This window comes from Vanacampus margaritifer, chromosome 20, assembly GCF_051991255.1.
Source record: "Vanacampus margaritifer isolate UIUO_Vmar chromosome 20, RoL_Vmar_1.0, whole genome shotgun sequence".
NCBI lineage: Eukaryota > Metazoa > Chordata > Actinopteri > Syngnathiformes > Syngnathidae > Vanacampus > Vanacampus margaritifer.
This window is the reverse complement of record NC_135451.1, coordinates 3,430,198-3,450,000: the sequence shown is the minus strand read 5'-3', so window position 1 is coordinate 3,450,000 and position 19,803 is coordinate 3,430,198. Positions and strand designations below refer to the sequence as shown.

The window sequence follows — 19,803 nt, the reverse complement described above, 5'->3', positions numbered from 1 at the left end:
TGTGGTCCCCAACCTTTTTTGTCTTGTTTACCCACGAACCCTTTCGTCATACCATGAGTACGTACCCCTTACAACTCATAGGGGATGAAGATTGAAATTTCCATTCACTTCAATTGGGAGAGATTATTTAAGATGTAAGATACAACAAAATGAATTAAACTCAAATCTCAAAACATCACTGAATACTGTACATACAGTGTGTATATACCAGGGATCACAAACCTTTTTGAAGCCGAGTGCTTTCTTTGGAGATGATTAATGCAAAGGGCTACCAGTTTTATACGCACTTTTGAAATAAGAAATGTTTTCACATTACCTTTAATAATGGTATAATTAGGGACTGACCAACAGTATTTAATCGGTCAATATTAGCTCTTTTAAAATGGTAAAAAATCAGCACAAAAAAAGAAGTCTTTTTGTACACATTAACACACTACATCATAAAATTGTACCCAATTTGGCTCTCTGTTGTAGAGTTAAACAAATACTAAAGGACAAAGTATTTTAAAACTGTCAAATATTGTGTCTGAACTTTATACAGTATTTTTATTGTTACAAGCAAGCCCTAAAAGAGCATAAAACAAACTATATTTTTATTTTTTTAATTAATCGGTTATCGAAATTTTATTCTGCCAAATATCAGAATCTACATCAGATTAATAAAAAAAAATACATATTGTTCAGGTGGTAGTTATTGTGTTACAGTATAATTACATTAAGTTAGGTTTGACACAGACTGCAGTTTATGTTCATGTAATGTAATGTTCATTTTCGTCATTTAATTTCAATTTTGTCAATTACTACAACAATAAACTCATTATACAGTATGAAAACTCTCTGTCAAGAAGACATAAGTGAATTTTCTGTGTACACACCCAAATCAGACTCGTTAAAGCCTCCCTGCTCAATTAACGGGCGAAACTCAACTTGAGTGACGCGATCCACTCACCTTGAGTTCCATTCTACCTTTTGCTTGTCGCTGAGGCCGAGGAAGCCCGGGCTGATGCGCGTTGACACCCAGGGGCTGACTTTGTGGAAGAGCCACTGGAAAGTGACGAAGCTGGTCACAGAGATGGTGAGGATAAGCTGGCTGAATGGATCCATGGCCACCCGACTCCACTGTGGAGGAGAGAAGAACAATGTTTTCTGGTCATCTTAGGTATAGTACATGAAGACAGCTAGATAGATAAGACGACAGACATGTAGACAATCACCACAATAGGGAAGGGGACAATAAGTGCAGTGAACAGCAAGCAAACACAGCCTGCCATGTCTTCACACATGGCCTGTTGGGTTGTGAAATCTCTAAATGGACCTGCTGTTTACTGTTGTTCAGCCAAATCAAATTTCAGATGTTAAACAGTAATTTCCAGAAAACATGATGTGTTTCGAGGAAAAGGCTCACGCTCTTGTCAGTTGGAATAGAATTCACCTTTTTGTATAAAAATCCAATGACTGTATGCCTGTATGGACAATTACATCATTCTCTCATTTGGTTTGGAACCACAGTGGTCCTGAATAGTTGATTTGGTCCACACTCAGGTTCAATTAAAATGTGAAAGCTCCCTCAGCAACATGCTTCCACTTTCATAACACAAGCAAGAACCAACATTAGCTGCTCTATAGGTAATGGAATGCAGCCGGTATTTACATGTCAGTGACAGGGCTGATTTTTATCACTACCACCTTCGTTAAGAAGCCAAGACAGATAAACACTTCCCAGTCAACAACTATGATGTGCCCAGTGTTACTGCGATATAACTTGAACTGAGGAATGTAAACAATATGCAGTTTGTTTCACATACATATGTATGGGTTTATGGGAAAGGCTTGGAATAGCTAGTAACAAAACAATGTTGACATGGAATCCAAAGGCCAATGGGGTTTCTACACATACAGTATGTACTAACACATTCCCTGGGCATGGCATTAGCTTTGCTAATTTCATACTTGTCTATATAATGGTGCTACTTAGTCTGAAGATAAACGGTGCACTTCACTAAAAGAATGAAGCCAAGAAAAAAGTCACTCAGACAGTTCTATGGGGGGGATCTTCTTTTGCTCGCCTAAATGGGCACTGAGCATGGGAACTTTTTATTAACAGGATGCAGGCTATAGGGAGGACATTTAGCAGATGGTTATGATCCCATTCCCTATACACAACATATAATGGTGTCTTTAGCCAAATATGGAAGGGAGGGTGATGTGAAACATACTGTAGGTTTGTATAAACTACACACACAGACGTGTAATTTGGTCTGCAAACGTCTCACAAACGACCATTTTGAAAATGGGCCATGTCTACTTCAAGACAAAGAATAAAATGGTGGATAATGAACTACAGTACTCATACACAACCTTGACTTAAGAATTCAGCCTACTTGAGGGAAATAAAATAGGTCATAGACATTGGTTTATGAAGTTATGATGACAAATTAAAATACAGCATGCAAGTGTTCTCATGACCTTTTACAATAAGGAACAATTTTGTATCATGAGATGCACTGGGCTTTTATTTTTAGGGAGGAAATCCGATGAAGTTAATGGAAGGAGTAGGTCAGATCAGAATAGCACATTTACCAGTGGATGCCCCTGTAGAGATTAATTTTAAAAATCAATGCTAACTATTTCATATATCGATGGCTAAATAAAGTCTCATTGGGTTTAATCACATATGGAATAGAAAGAGTTTGCCATTACCACAAAAGTCTGTGCACAAGCTCAACTTTCTTAAGTCCCTAGATGTCATGCTGTTCCCTGAAAATTAGTTGAGACTGATCAACAGTGCAACCAGTGCCTTAAAGGTAAATCCTTAAAGGTCTCATATTATTAAACTTTTCAACATACTAAAATAGTTCTCAAACGTGTAAAAGACATGTCTGAGACATGCATTCGTCAAAATTGACTTTGGATCTAATATTTTTGCTGGCTCTAAATCAGACAAAAAACGCTCTGTTCAAAACAGCCTGTTTTAGGGGTGTGTCACTTTTATGTAAATAGCTGCACCAGGCCACACCTAGGCCATACCGTCTTTCTTGAAGGGGCAGTGAATTCGGTCATGGCAGCCAAGTGCTAATGTTGTGAATGGAAACAAATGGCCATGGGAGCTGAAAAAAAGAAAAATACAGACTGGTCTTTTACACATTTGAGAACTATTTTGATATGTGGAAAAGTGACGTAACGTTTTATCATAAGAAAAAGTAGCATAATGTTACAACAGCGACTATGTTGTAGCGTTAGTTTGTGATTGTTTAGGCAATGGTTATTTTGCCGTAAACGGCAAATATCCCGCAAACTTAATTTTGCCGTGAATGTTCTGATTTGCTGTGAATGCTTGTAGACATTTACAAGCGGTTATGAATAACACAAATGCGCAGTCGCAACGTGCAAGCCGTCTCGTCAAGACAACTTAGCAGCCGGTTAGCATCACAAAGTCATGTCAACTAGGTGGCGAGTTGCCAGTCACGGCAAATTAACCACCGCGGATTGTATCCTGACAAAACCATATGCAACCGCTTCACATTGTCCAACCACCGTCTGCTTTATTATATCTGACCTCTTGTAACCAAACAACCTCCACACGACAAATGTAGCTCCCACTTTAGACACTAAAAATACACCAGTAATATGGTAAAAGGTGCACATCTCTTATTACAAAGGATGGTGGTGCCAGGGGGCTGGGTCGAGTGCACTTCCGTCTTTATGACGTCAATAAGTCACGGAAGTTTAATCTGCCCGTTTGAAGCACAATTTTTTAGAAAGGAGAAGAAAGCTAAAGAAGTCGCGGACGGACTTTTTTCATACCTGGCAGGCCGGGGATGCATATTATTGATAGAAAACCCCACTTAAATGGATTTTCATACTATGGGACCTTTAACTAATTCTAGTATGTAACTGAGACATGCTTCATGTTCATACTACATTATTTCAATCTGAAATCACTTTGCCAGCAACGTTTCTATAGGATGAGGCACTTGACATCATGCTGGCACTGCACCCAAATTTAAATCTTATTCATGTGGATGTCATTGCCGCGGTGGCACAACATGGCATTCCGTCGGTGCACTGCACAAGCACATATACAAATAATGGGTTGCTTGATGGCACACTATGTTTTGCTAGACATATTTTCTTGTGTTAACTTGCTAGCTTCATTTTCAAACTGTAATGTGGACTGAAATATGCTTCCGAAAGACCTGCTGTCTTATTATTATGGGAAAAATCTGGTATTTTACTTTTGTCACCAAACAGTTCAAATGGCATGTGTATTCCTTAAAATTTTAATGTAGTCCCCCTCAACTTGTCTGCACTGGAATTCTTTGAAATGTGTTGCTTTGTTATTATTATGAGGAGCACACAGTATTTCCTTAATGAGAAAAAAATGACATGAAAATGGATTTGGTGAGAGTTATAGTTTATTTCTGTAGTATGCAACTGAGACATGTTTCCTTCTGTTGCCAACTTTCATGTCCAGAGTGCTCATTAATTAAGGCACTTTCCTGCGCAGTGTTGTTTTTATGATGAGAAGCGTACAGTATTTAAATTCCATTAAGAGAATTATGTAAAAATGATTAGGAGAAAATATGTACGTAGTCTATTTCAGTATAAGTGACTCAGACGTGTTTCCTTGTGTTGTCAGCTCCATCTTCAGATTTCACATTAAGCAAAAATGTGCTTGTGTAAAACGTGTTACATTGTTATTTTTACTAGAAGCACACAGCATTTTTTTTCCTGAGGGGAAAAAAATTGAAGAGAAATGTAGTCTATTTAAGAAGAATGTGACTCAGACGTTTCCTTGTGTTGCCTGCTTCATGTTTGGACCGTAAAGCGCGTTTGCGCAAGACGTGTTGAGGGGAAGCGTATATGTCTACCACATGAATTCGCCTTCAGCATCGAATTCCATTTGAACCTAACAACGACTTATCTGTCACACTCACACGCAATGGTGATGCTTTCACTTTATTTTCGACAATAATACACTACGAAAGGCCAAATCACGTTGCATCGCCTGGCCGGGCTTGACGTCGCCTAGAATATTGTAGAGAGAGAAAAATATCCCATGTGCTTACCTTACGACTTTCATGAAGACTCTCTGCCTCGCTCTCCCTCAGTTAATGTTCCCAGGGCCGGTAGCCGAGGTGTGCGCGTCGTGTCACATCCACGGCCATCATATCTGCCCATACTATATACACAGCACACACGCACCAACTAGCTAAACAGTAGCCTGGGACAAGCGAAGTCGGGGAGGAGCTACTCGTCCGTGTCGACCGAGGCAATGTTTATCGACAAACCGTGGTGGTGGCTAACGTGCATATTTGCAGTGGTCCCACGATTGATTTGTTTTTGTTTTGGAAAGGGTTGTTGTGATTGGTGCGTGCTTGCCTGTGGCAGCTCGCCCCAACTTATCTTTGCTCTTTCAGGCTCAAGTTACAGCAGCCTTCTTAAAGCTATACAACACCAATATTAATCGTGACTATTTATAGCCACCGCTTGTTGACTTCAACCGCATGCATGGCCCACTGCTCTCAATATCAATGAAACATTTAGCCAATTTACATGCGTGCTGTGTTGTGTGTTAGATGTTTGAGTGTTTGGTGAGGCACTAATTGGTTCCTATTAGGGGTGTTAAAAAATCGGTTTGGCAATATATTGCGATATTACAGCGCACAATTCTCGTAGCGAATTAATATGCAGACAAATCGATTTTTAAACATCAATTTGTGATGGAAGTATTCAAAAAAATGTCTTTCTTAGGGTTAGGGTTCACACATGAAGCATGGAAAATGTTATATTAATGGAAGATTATGCCTTAAAATTTGATTTCAATGCTGTTCAAACATGAAACAGATTGCAACCTGTTAAATACAGTGGCTCACAGTTATAAGTTATAAATTATATTTTGTCTAGTCTTTGTCATAGTTCTCAATTTAATAAATCTTTTGATTAAAATGTTTTTCTTTTTGCATGCATTCTCTATCCCCATCGTAATCCATGCCTTATTTAGACCTTTATATTATATATTTTCTTGCATTCTAAATACGTACTTCAATGGTTAAACATTCCATTATGTTGACACTGGTAGTAGTCAAATGTTAAATTTAACTTTTTCTTTGTAGACAAAGCTCTGAGAAGCAGTAAAATTGAACATTTGACTACCACCAATGACAACATAATACAATTATTAACCATTGAAGTACATATTAAAAATGCAAGAAAATATAAAGGTCTAAATAAGGCATGGATGACGAAGGGGATAGAGAATGCATATAAAAACAAACTACTGCCCAATGTGGGGCTCAAACCCACGACCCTGAGTTTAGTAGTCTCATGCCCTCGAGAAAAGAAAAAAAATGTTAATGCCCTACCCACTGAGCTAACCAGGCTTCTACTGCTTCAGTACTGTTTTTAAATATGTAGACAAAGCCATGACTCTTTTCTCTACAACCAGTAGAAACCCAGTTAGCTCAGTCAAAAGAGCATTAGACTCTTAATCTCAGCATCGTGAGTTCGAGCCCCACATTGGGAGTTTGTTTGTTTTTGTTAAATGATGAAATAATTTGTCATCATTTGCGTGTTCCAAAAAATTGGAGATGAGACTTCTTTGTGACAAAAGCTCCTTCGAAGGATGATTTATTACGGAGATCTCCGGTCACACCAATTGAATATCACGTAAAGAGTGTGTCAATCCAAGAGTGCGTGTCCCCTCTTTTGCGGAATACAGCTTTTAAAGAATCCAAATCAGTAAGAGAACACCTATTTCTCCTCCCATCATGAATAAGTAAAACAGATTGGTTCTCACACAATATGTTACATAATATTATTTTCGTACACAGTCCGCAGCTGTGTTCATCTTTTTAGACAAAATAAACTCTCAGGGTACTTTTCGTACTTTTTTCCCAAAACAATATCTCACAAACAAATTGAATGGCCGTGAGTGATGGTGTGAACAGAGTGTGTGTGTGTGCTCTCTCAAAGCAGAATCTGTTCTCACGAAGAGAATGTGTGTGCGCAAAACACTGAGAAGGAATTTTTAGACAAAAACAAGGTTAAGGTCAAATTATACTGAGTTCAACACTATTTCACCTACTCTACACATCTATAAAACATTTCAACATGGTTAATATATGAAATAAAGAATTAAAAATGTTAATAATGTATAACAGTCTCCCCTTTGGGCTTGAAAAAGCCCAATAACTAAACATTTAAACATTTTTACCAAAAGATTCCAGCGGGATCTTTATCGTCGCAATGGCAGGTGCAACAGTAGAATAAGAGCAAATGAAAACATTCTTTTTTAGCAGGAGAGGAGGTCAGTCATATGTCAAAACAATGTGATTCATTAAAAGATTTTTCAATAAAATAAGCATATCATATATGAAGACGATGTGTTGTGATTATGTTCAAAAATTGTGGTAAGGGGATCCCAGAAATAGCAGATTGGCATGACAGTCAGTATGAAAAAGCGTGTCATTATGTAACTGCAATTGGAGACGCATTTGAAGACGCAATTGAAGATTTGTTGTCGTTTTGAGCGATGGAAGTTCTTTGTTGAATGAGAGGGACGTTTGTCAGTTCCATTTTTGTTCTTGAGTTTGTTTGTTTAAAAAGGGGGGTTCTTCAGCTCTGTGTTTGGCTGGCAACCCGTTCAGGTTGTACCCCGCCTACTGCCCGAAGCCAGCTGGGATAGGCTCCAGTGCCCTCACAAACCTTGTGAGGACAAGCGGTCAAGGAAATGGATGGATGGATGGATGGGTCCTTCAGCTCTTTTAGAACCCACGTCAACTGCCAGAGATGTAGGGATTGATCCTTGTGGAATGATGCCCGGAAAAGGACACGTTCCTCCTATCTCCATTGAGGGATGTCCTCAACGAAACTCAATCTCCATTGAGTGATCCTCAGCTCGTCAGGTGGACACTGGAAGCAGTTGGCTGGTTTTCCAGTTGGCTCGTCAGGTCGTTCCCGTTGGTGGGGGTTGAGTAGAAGGCGGACCCGGCAGGTCTGATAGGCAAAATGTGGAACGATGTGCCCCCAGTGAACTGGACCAGATTGCCTTCTCCGTCACCTCATCTGGGTGCAGAACATTTTCATTTTGTCACTAATAAACATACATATTCACATCCCTTCTTTTTGAAAGAGCATCTGGTAGTTTTTTATTAGTTTGGAGTTAGTAAATGTTAGTGAAGTTCTGTAGGTCCGTCCTGGGGAAAAATTCTGTTTGTTGTGACATTCAATCAAAATCCAGTCTTTGGCTGAGTTTAATGACCTAAGCACATTCATTAATGCAACAATGAAAATCTTATAGCCAATTCAAATCTGATGAGGCCAATTTTTGTCTACAGCTTATAATGATTAATGAAATGTTTTATCATAATATTTGCTGTTATAGATATGGCATGAATGTGCTTCCAGCCATAAAATAAATGCAACTATCACCAGCAAGTAAAATCATAAAATAACATCTGACCCCAGGGCCGTCACTAATAAGATATTCATGGGAGGATAAAATAGAACATATTCACCTTATTTTCGCCGTCTTTGCCAAAACTTACTCTCTTCCATGTCTGTAGGTCCAATCACCAATCCTCAATTGTCCTCCTGTGAGTTCATTCATTCTCACGGACAATATAATTATCACATTGAGACTAACTTATAATTCTATATTTAATTCAACATGGACTGTTTGTGTCCTTCGCGACGATATACCCAGACCGACCAATAATTCCCCCATCTGAAAAAGATCGACTCAGAGAATTTTTCAGACCGATAATAAAAGAACTGCAGCAGTAAATACATTTTTGCTTTAAAAAGAGGTCAATTTTTACATTTAACCAGTAAATTCGCCAATGCGTCCTAAGCAATTGTTTAAATTTCAAAAGAGAATTTGGGATAATATTAGAAGGACAAATTTAACAAGCGAATACATAAAGTCGCCCTTAGTTTTTATATGTCATTATTAAGTTTGCTAGTCCCCCTTGTTGATGTTAGTCCCACAGCTGACTGTTTTAAAATAGACATAGATATAGACAAATCAGATCAAATCAAAAATAGGCAGCAAGAATATTAGAATATAATAAATCTTCGGTATAGGGTGTTGCCAATCAGTTGCTTCTGTGCACGCAATGTTTTACTGTATATGTTATCACCTTACACCTGTCAAAAAATAGAGTGCAGTGTAAACAGTCAGATACCGCATCATATGGTCTGAGATCACTAACTCAAGGAAATATTCTTGGTGGGGGCGGAGTCACCAGCGCAGTGGAGCAGTTTTTTGAGGGATTCACAGGACAGTTCGGGGCGCAGGAATGCATGCAAGGAAATCTGTGCGGAGCACTGTGTGTGTATTGGAGTAGTTTGTTTTCATTCATTTCAAGACTTTTGCATGTGAGTTCAGGGTACAGCATGTGAGTTCAGGGTACAGTCATTGCGGAAACTGTCCACCAGGTGGCGCCAGGAACCGTTGCTGTTCATCGGGTGGCGGCCGGGACTGCTGTTGTTCATCAGGCGGCGGCCGGGACTGCTGTCTGCATTCATTTACAGTCATTTGTCCAGTAGGCAGTTGAGACAATGATATCGATTAATGAACGGCACTCGACTGAAACATTAAAATCTGCCCCAACATTATTAGGTGATGACATATCAGTAAAAAGTCGGAAGAACAAAATCCTCCTTTATTTAAAAAAAAATAATAATAATAATTAAAAAATAATAAAAAATGAAAAAATAAAAATAATTAATTAATTAAAAAATATATATAATAAAAAATAAAAAGTAATCAAAACAATAAAAGTTTACAATTAAATAATTGCTAATTATAATTCAGTATTATTATGTTTTACAATATTTAATTTAATATGTTTTGCATACCTTCATAAATAATACTTAAGATGAGATAGGACAGCTTTGCGCTAACAATTTACAAATATAATACAGAGTCAATTGGCAAGTGTCTAGTTTTCAATTAATATTTCACAAGAGTACCCCTTTGTCAGTTTTTGGTCAAACATCAAGTCAGAGATTATTTTTTAATTACGTATCACCTCAAAGTATGTCAAAATGTGATTCTCCCAGATGGGTCCCTCATGGAATGGTCTGTCCAGTCTCAGGGACTCGCATCGACTCCAAATTCTGAAATGGGACTTCATGCAGCAATTTAAGGGTTAAATATATACAGGAGAAATTAAAAATTATTTTTCTACTTACAAGCATGGGAAAGGCCCCTTTTTAAATTGTAATTAACAAAGTGAGGAAGTCTCCTTTTACATACAAATAATACATAACTTCACCCCCATTTTGGGAATAGCACTTGTCGGGAAGGGCCTTCAAAATGGCTGACACCAGATTCTGGAAAGAGACTCGAGGTTAAATAATGTTCTCGCGTACGAGAAAAATTATGAGGGAAAAACAATCAATTTATAACAAAATATTCCACATTAGTTGCCATTCAAATTATTTGTTTTTTAATTATTATTATCATTATTATTAAAATGCGGAGAGTGGAGACTGAAATATTTCATGTAAAAAACAATCCCCCCAAAAAATTTAATATATATATTTTCTCCTTAAACTTTTGAAAGCAGATCTAGTTAGAGCACATATAAGGCTGTTGGCAATTTAATTTGGAAAAAGGGTGACATCTGGCGGTCAGCTAGAGTCATAGCAACTTTAATTTTCAAAATGATTGCGTAATTAATTTATATCCCAATATCACAGCAATATATTCAGTTTTACAGTTATGTATGTTTAATAAGCGTGAGGTGTGCTTCAAAGTTTTGCAATATTTTAACACTGTACCTCCATGTTATGTGCGTGTTATGTATTCGTTCGTTTTGTATTAAATATAATTTAGATATGACGCATGTGCACTGTGAAGCCAGATCAAGCATTCAACATTAGTCGTTAAGAGATGTAAATGAGGGCTTAGAGAATCAGTTTGGCAATTTAATTATGTAATGTCGTCTAATTATTTAACGTAGACACTGACGCTCGCGGTTTTAGCGTTGGAGATTTTATTAGTAATATTATGTTATATAACCGACTTGCAGCTGTGTTGATCTCTAGACAAAATATACTCTCCGGGTACTTTTTCTCAAAACAATATCTCACAAACAAGTTGAACCAGATTTAGAGTGGCCGTGAGCGATGGCGCAAACAGAGTGTGTGTGTGTGTGTGTGTGCTCTCTCAAAGCAGATTCTGTTCTCAAGAACAAAATGTGTGTGCGCAACACTGAGAAGGAATTTTAGACCAAACAAGGTGTACCAGCTTAGGTTAAGGTCAAATTATACTGAGTTCAACACTATTTCACTTACTTTACACATCTATAAAACATTTCAACATGGTTAATATATGAAATAAAGAATTAAAATGTTAATAATGTCTAACAAATTCCAGGCCATATTAATTACGTTAAGTGGACATTTTATCCACGTTTTAGGAATTCTGTCTGTTTGGGAGCGCTGCAGCTGGTATCGTCTTGCAAAATTACATTGGAGATGGAATCTATTTGAGAAAGGTAGTGGTGAATTTTGAAGTCGTTTGGTTGGACGCGAAGTCCCAGATTTCGGATTTTACCACGGTATTTGAACTGTACACGTACGTTGTGGCGGAAGCATTGTCTACGGAAATGCCGTCACGTTGTTGGGCATTGCGCTGAAATGTAGTCAGGCATAAAATAAATGTCGATAGATTCTTGGATGAATTTGAGATGAAGATTATGAATTGACACAGCGGTTAGTACGCCCGCTGTTAGGAAATCATAATAAGTTCCTTGAATAACGGATTTTTTCTCAGCGCAGATGAGGATATATTACCAGAGATTGGTACATAACGTTATGAGAGTTTTCTGCACAATTGAATCAAATAATTGTGGACAGACAGGCTGAAGTAGGCGTATGAATTTGAGAAAGTTTCGCTACGAAGGAGCCGATAGACTGCTTCATGATTGACTTAAAGCAGTATTTTTTTATTACGAGAGCCATGCTACACAATTGAATCTAATAATTGTCTATAGACAGGCTGAAAGCAGCCGATAGACTGCTTCATGATTGACTTAAAGCAGTATTTATTATTTTGAGAGGAGGTCATGATATTTGTTTGTGTGTATTCCATGTTTGTCTAGTACAATTGTCTGACGTCATTTATTATTTTTACGGGGGCACGATGAGCTATTTTGTTGACTAATAATAGTGTATTATAAGTGAGACGTCACTGCATTTATAACTATTAATACGACTTAAATATAATAATGACTATAATATAACATAATAAGACCCGAATGCACTTTCACTTCATGAGAAAAACATGAAGTTGCTAACGCATGCGCAGTAGCTGTCGGAGCCATGCCTACGGGAAAAGACGTGAAATTAAAGACGAATTAAACGAGTGGATGTACAGTTGCTGTGAAAAAGGTTTTTCCCACCGTTACAATCTTCGGTATGTTTAATATCATTGATGAAAGCCGTTGAACTTGCATGTGTAAAAACGTAAGCAAGAAAAGCGAGACATTATCGTGGATTCGTGGATAAGATGATGAGTAATGCTAGAATGCTAGCTTTGGGTATTTCTGTGAAGTTATAACTATTTATATAACTTTAATATAGTAATAACTGGACAGGTTGATGTTTAATACAAATTACGGGTGCGCTTTTAATCTGAAAAACCGAATGGGTGACCTGATAGTACTTCCGCTAGACGACTTGAGAAGCTTCCGGGGTTTGTAATCGGCCGTTGATCGTTAAACAATGACGTGAAATGTATTTAATATTGAACCATTGGATTTAAATTTATTGTGGAAAAGGTTAGTTTACTCCAATAAGATCTGGGATTTGTTTGATGGTTTTAAAGGCGGCAGTTTAACTGTGTATGTGCGTAGACGCCGATCGCTGGTTAGAAAGTGTTATAAATATATGTATTTTTTATATAGAAGAAAAACCCAGACGTAACTTTAAGAAAAGTGTATTAAATGATGATTAATGCTGAAATGTTGACTTTCGATGGTTTCGTAAAGACAGCTCGAATGATTTTGATGTGTTTAAGTAAATAGCTCTCTATTTTCTATTTTCTCGCTTTGCAAATAAAAACAGCTATAGACAACGAATTTACGTAATAAAATAAATAAAACCGTTTAGTAAAAGCTGAACATTATAAATTGATTACGACGGTAATATTACTAATAAAATCTCCAACGCTAAAACCGCGAGCGTCAGTGTCTACGTTAAATAATTAGACGACATTACATAATTAAATTGCCAAACTGATTCTCTAAGCCCTCATTTACATCTCTTAACGACTAATGTTGAATGCTTGATCTGGCTTCACAGTGCACATGCGTCATATCTAAATTATATTTAATACAAAACGAACGAATACATAACACGCACATAACATGGAGGTACAGTGTTAAAATATTGCAAAACTTTGAAGCACACCTCACGCTTATTAAACATACATAACTGTAAAACTGAATATATTGCTGTGATATTGGGATATAAATTAATTACGCAATCATTTTGAAAATTAAAGTTGCTATGACTCTAGCTGACCGCCAGATGTCACCCTTTTTCCAAATTAAATTGCCAACAGCCTTATATGTGCTCTAACTAGATCTGCTTTCAAAAGTTTAAGGAGAAAATATATATATTAAATTTTTTGGGGGGATTGTTTTTTACATGAAATATTTCAGTCTCCACTCTCCGCATTTTAATAATAATGATAATAATAATTAAAAAACAAATAATTTGAATGGCAACTAATGTGGAATATTTTGTTATAAATTGATTGTTTTTCCCTCATAATTTTTCTCGTACGCGAGAACATTATTTAACCTCGAGTCTCTTTCCAGAATCTGGTGTCAGCCATTTTGAAGGCCCTTCCCGACAAGTGCTATTCCCAAAATGGGGGTGAAGTTATGTATTATTTGTATGTAAAAGGAGACTTCCTCACTTTGTTAATTACAATTTAAAAAGGGGCCTTTCCCATGCTTGTAAGTAGAAAAATAATTTTTAATTTCTCCTGTATTTATTTAACCCTTAAATTGCTGCATGAAGTCCCATTTCAGAATTTGGAGTCGATGCGAGTCCCTGAGACTGGACAGACCATTCCATGAGGGACCCATCTGGGAGAATCACATTTTGACATACTTTGAGGTGATACGTAATTAAAAAATAATCTCTGACTTGATGTTTGACCAAAAACTGACAAAGGGGTACTCTTGTGAAATATTAATTGAAAACTAGACAATTGCCAATTGACTCTGTATTATATTTGTAAATTGTTAGCGCAAAGCTGTCCTATCTCATCTTAAGTATTATTTATGAAGGTATGCAAAACATATTAAATTAAATATTGTAAAACATAATAATACTGAATTATAATTAGCAATTATTTAATTGTAAACTTTTATTGTTTTGATTACTTTTTATTTTTTATTATATATATTTTTTAATTAATTAATTATTTTTATTTTTTCATTTTTTATTATTTTTTAATTATTATTATTATTATTTTTTAAATAAAGGAGGATTTTGTTCTTCCGACTTTTTACTGATATGTCATCACCTAATAATGTTGGGGCAGATTTTAATGTTTCAGTCGAGTGCCGTTCATTAATCGATATCATTGTCTCAACTGCCTACTGGACAAATGACTGTAAATGAATGCAGACAGCAGTCCCGGCCGCCGCCTGATGAACAACAGCAGTCCCGGCCGCCACCCGATGAACAGCAACGGTTCCTGGCGCCACCTGGTGGACAGTTTCCGCAATGACTGTACCCTGAACTCACATGCTGTACCCTGAACTCACATGCAAAAGTCTTGAAATGAATGAAAACAAACTACTCCAATACACACACAGTGCTCCGCACAGATTTCCTTGCATGCATTCCTGCGCCCCGAACTGTCCTGTGAATCCCTCAAAAAACTGCTCCACTGCGCTGGTGACTCCGCCCCCACCAAGAATATTTCCTTGAGTTAGTGATCTCAGACCATATGATGCGGTATCTGACTGTTTACACTGCACTCTATTTTTTGACAGGTGTAAGGTGATAACATATACAGTAAAACATTGCGTGCACAGAAGCAACTGATTGGCAACACCCTATACCGAAGATTTATTATATTCTAATATTCTTGCTGCCTATTTTTGATTTGATCTGATTTGTCTATATCTATGTCTATTTTAAAACAGTCAGCTGTGGGACTAACATCAACAAGGGGGACTAGCAAACTTAATAATGACATATAAAAACTAAGGGCGACTTTATGTATTCGCTTGTTAAATTTGTCCTTCTAATATTATCCCAAATTCTCTTTTGAAATTTAAACAATTGCTTGGGACGCATTGGCGAATTTACTGGTTAAATGTAAAAATTGACCTCTTTTTAAAGCAAAAATGTATTTACTGCTGCAGTTCTTTTATTATCGGTCTGAAAAATTCTCTGAGTCGATCTTTTTCAGATGGGGGAATTATTGGTCGGTCTGGGTATATCGTCGCGAAGGACACAAACAGTCCATGTTGAATTAAATATAGAATTATAAGTTAGTCTCAATGTGATAATTATATTGTCCGTGAGAATGAATGAACTCACAGGAGGACAATTGAGGATTGGTGATTGGACCTACAGACATGGAAGAGAGTAAGTTTTGGCAAAGACGGCGAAAATAAGGTGAATATGTTCTATTTTATCCTCCCATGAATATCTTATTAGTGACGGCCCTGGGGTCAGATGTTATTTTATGATTTTACTTGCTGGTGATAGTTGCATTTATTTTATGGCTGGAAGCACATTCATGCCATATCTATAACAGCAAATATTATGATAAAACATTTCATTAATCATTATAAGCTGTAGACAAAAATTGGCCTCATCAGATTTGAATTGGCTATAAGATTTTCATTGTTGCATTAATGAATGTGCTTAGGTCATTAAACTCAGCCAAAGACTGGATTTTGATTGAATGTCACAACAAACAGAATTTTTCCCCAGGACGGACCTACAGAACTTCACTAACATTTACTAACTCCAAACTAATAAAAAACTACCAGATGCTCTTTCAAAAAGAAGGGATGTGAATATGTATGTTTATTAGTGACAAAATGAAAATGTTCTGCACCCAGATGAGGTGACGGAGAAGGCAATCTGGTCCAGTTCACTGGGGGCACATCGTTCCACATTTTGCCTATCAGACCTGCCGGGTCCGCCTTCTACTCAACCCCCACCAACGGGAACGACCTGACGAGCCAACTGGAAAACCAGCCAACTGCTTCCAGTGTCCACCTGACGAGCTGAGGATCACTCAATGGAGATTGAGTTTCGTTGAGGACATCCCTCAATGGAGATAGGAGGAACGTGTCCTTTTCCGGGCATCATTCCACAAGGATCAATCCCTACATCTCTGGCAGTTGACGTGGGTTCTAAAAGAGCTGAAGGACCCATCCATCCATCCATCCATTTCCTTGACCGCTTGTCCTCACAAGGTTTGTGAGGGTACTGGAGCCTATCCCAGCTGGCTTCGGGCAGTAGGCGGGGTACAACCTGAACGGGTTGCCAGCCAAACACAGAGCTGAAGAACCCCCCTTTTTAAACAAACAAACTCAAGAACAAAAATGGAACTGACAAACGTCCCTCTCATTCAACAAAGAACTTCCATCGCTCAAAACGACAACAAATCTTCAATTGCGTCTTCAAATGCGTCTCCAATTGCAGTTACATAATGACACGCTTTCTCATACTGACTGTCATGCCAATCTGCTATTTCTGGGATCCCCTTACCACAATTTTTGAACATAATCACAACACATCGTCTTCATATATGATATGCTTATTTTATTGAAAAATCTTTTAATGAATCACATTGTTTTGACATATGACTGACCTCCTCTCCTGCTAAAAAAGAATGTTTTCATTTGCTCTTATTCTACTGTTGCACCTGCCATTGCGACGATAAAGATCCCGCTGGAATCTTTTGGTAAAAATGTTTAAATGTTTAGTTATTGGGCTTTTTCAAGCCCAAAGGGGAGACTGTTATACATTATTAACATTTTTAATTCTTTATTTCATATATTAACCATGTTGAAATGTTTTATAGATGTGTAGAGTAGGTGAAATAGTGTTGAACTCAGTATAATTTGACCTTAACCTTGTTTTTGTCTAAAAATTCCTTCTCAGTGTTTTGCGCACACACATTCTCTTCGTGAGAACAGATTCTGCTTTGAGAGAGCACACACACACACTCTGTTCACACCATCACTCACGGCCATTCAATTTGTTTGTGAGATATTGTTTTGGGAAAAAAGTACGAAAAGTACCCTGAGAGTTTATTTTGTCTAAAAAGATGAACACAGCTGCGGACTGTGTACGAAAATAATATTATGTAACATATTGTGTGAGAACCAATCTGTTTTACTTATTCATGATGGGAGGAGAAATAGGTGTTCCCTACTGATTTGGATTCTTTAAAAGCTGGATTCCGCAAAAGAGGGGGCACATGGGCACTAAATTCCACCTCATTCGTGATGTTCAGTATTCCTGTGATGGGAGAATTCTCTGTTTAATAAATCATCCTTGCAAGGTGTTTTTTCTTACAAGAAATCTGTCTTCAAAGTTTTGGAACACGCAAAAGAGGACAAATAATTAGCCTCTTTCAAATTCTATACGTCCGTGAACGCCCAGCTCGCAAAACGTCCTTTTTTCGTCGGGAGTCAGCATTTGATAGAGGCTAATTATTTGTCCTCTTTTGCGTGTTCCAAAAAATTGAAGATAGACTTCTTGTGAGAAAAACTCCTTGCAAAGATGATTTATTACGGAGAATCTCCGGTCACACAACACTGAACATCACGTAAAAGGTGGAATTCCAGGGTGCGTGTGGCTCTTTTGCGGAATACAGCTTTTAAAGAATCCAAATCAGTAAGAGAACACCTATTTCTCCTCCCATCATGAATAAGTAAAACAGATTGGTTCTCACACAATATGTTACATAATATTATTTTCGTACACAGTCCGCAGCTGTGTTCAACTTTTTAGACAAAATATACTCTCAGGGTACTTTTTCGTACTTTTTTCCCAAAACAATATCTCACAAACAAATTGAATGTCCGTGAGTGATGGTGCGAACAGAGTGTGTGTGTGTGTGTGCTCTCTCAAAGCAGAATCTGTTCTCACGAAGAGAATGTGTGTGCGCAAAACACTGAGAAGGAATTTTTAGACAAAAACAAGGTTAAGGTCAAATTATACTGAGTTCAACACTATTTCACCTACTCTACACATCTATAAAACATTTCAACATGGTTAATATATGAAATAAAGAAGTAAAAATGTTAATAATGTATAACATTTTGTAGGATATTTTGTCGTCTTTGTCATAGCTTTGTCTACATATTTAAAAACAGTACTAAATCATGAGATGTTCAGTTAGCTCAGTAGGTAGCGCATTAGACTCTTATTCTCAGGGTTGGGGGTTCAAACCTAAATTAGGAAGTTGCTTGTTTTGTGGGATATTTTGTCTAGGCTTTGTTATAGCATTTTCTACATATTTAAAAACAGTACTGAACCAGTAGAAACTGAAGAGGAATAAAAGAAATTTTGTCCTCTTTGCGTGTTCCAAAAATGAGGATAGGTTTGATGCAAGAAAAATACACCTTTTGCAAAAATGATTTAATAAAAACAGAGAGTCTCTGGACATACAACAGCTTCTGATTCTTCACTTAAAGAACGTGGAATTTCAGAGCGTCAAATGTGTCCTTCTACGTGTACAATAGCTTCTTATAGTTAAAAAGACCTCCTCCTTTTCATTTATAGACTAAACATACTCTCTGGTACTTTTCCGTGAGCAGATGGCGTAAACAAGGTCAGGTGGATGTTTTTGAGACAGAAGGTGTTATATAGTTGAAGGATTTTCCCATAGCAAAATCTCACAAACAAGTTGAACCAAATTTACAGTGGCCGTGACTGATGAAGAAAGTAAAGTGTGTGTGTTTTTGAGACAAATTCTGGTTCAAGGGCTAAATGTGCTTTCGCACAAAACGCTGAGAAGGAAGTTTTTTAGACTAAATAATATGACCTAGCTTAAGGCCAGACCATACGAGGTCGACATCATCTGCTCTGCTCAGGACACAAAATATGTCTTATAGGTTAATATGAAGAATTAAAATGTTCATAATGTGTAACAATAGTTGATATATGAAATTAGGTATTAAAAATGTTATAATATCTTTCAAAACTCAGTTGGCAGAACATTAGACCCTTAATCTCAGGGTCGTGGGTTCAAGCCCCAAATTGGGAGGTTGTTTGTTTTGTGGGATATTTTGTCGTCTTTGTCATAGCTTTGTCTACATATTTAAAAACAGTACTGAACCAGTAGAAGCCTGGTTAGCTCAGCCGGTGGAGCATTAGATTCTTAATCTCAGGGTTGTGGGTTCGAGCCCCACATTGTGATTTTTTTGGGGGGGGGATATTTTGTCTAGTCTTTGTCAATACTTTGTCTACATATTTAAAAACAGTACTGAACCAGTAGAATCCCGGTTACCTCAGTCGGTGGAGCATTAGACTCTTAATCTCAAGATCGTGGGTTGAGCCCCACATTGGGAGGTTGTTTGTTTTGTGGGATATTTTGTCTAGTCTTTGTCATAGCTTTGTCTACATTTTTAAAAACAGTACTGAACCAGTAGAAGCGCAGTTAGCTCAGTCGGTATAGCATTAGACTCTTAATCTTAGGGTCTTAGGTTCGAGCCCAAATTGGGAGTTTGTTTCTTTTGTCGTCATTGTCATAGCTTTGTCTACGTATTTAAAAACAGTACTGAGCTAGTAGAA

At 37.3% G+C, this 19,803-nt stretch overlaps 1 protein-coding gene across 1 annotated transcript in view; it reads right to left on the bottom strand.

Annotated features, from left to right (window-relative positions):
* Window positions 1-5,445, bottom strand: part of tlcd4a (TLC domain containing 4a) — a 17,290-nt gene extending 11,845 nt beyond the window's left edge. The window contains exons 1-2 of the mRNA XM_077554712.1: window positions 5,070-5,445; window positions 950-1,119 (exon numbers count right to left, since the gene is read on the bottom strand). Of these exons, the coding sequence (XP_077410838.1) occupies window positions 950-1,104 (155 nt within the window). The 5' untranslated portion in view covers window positions 1,105-1,119; window positions 5,070-5,445. The remainder of the gene's footprint in view (window positions 1-949; window positions 1,120-5,069) is intronic.
* Window positions 5,446-19,803: the final 14,358 nt, after the last annotated feature.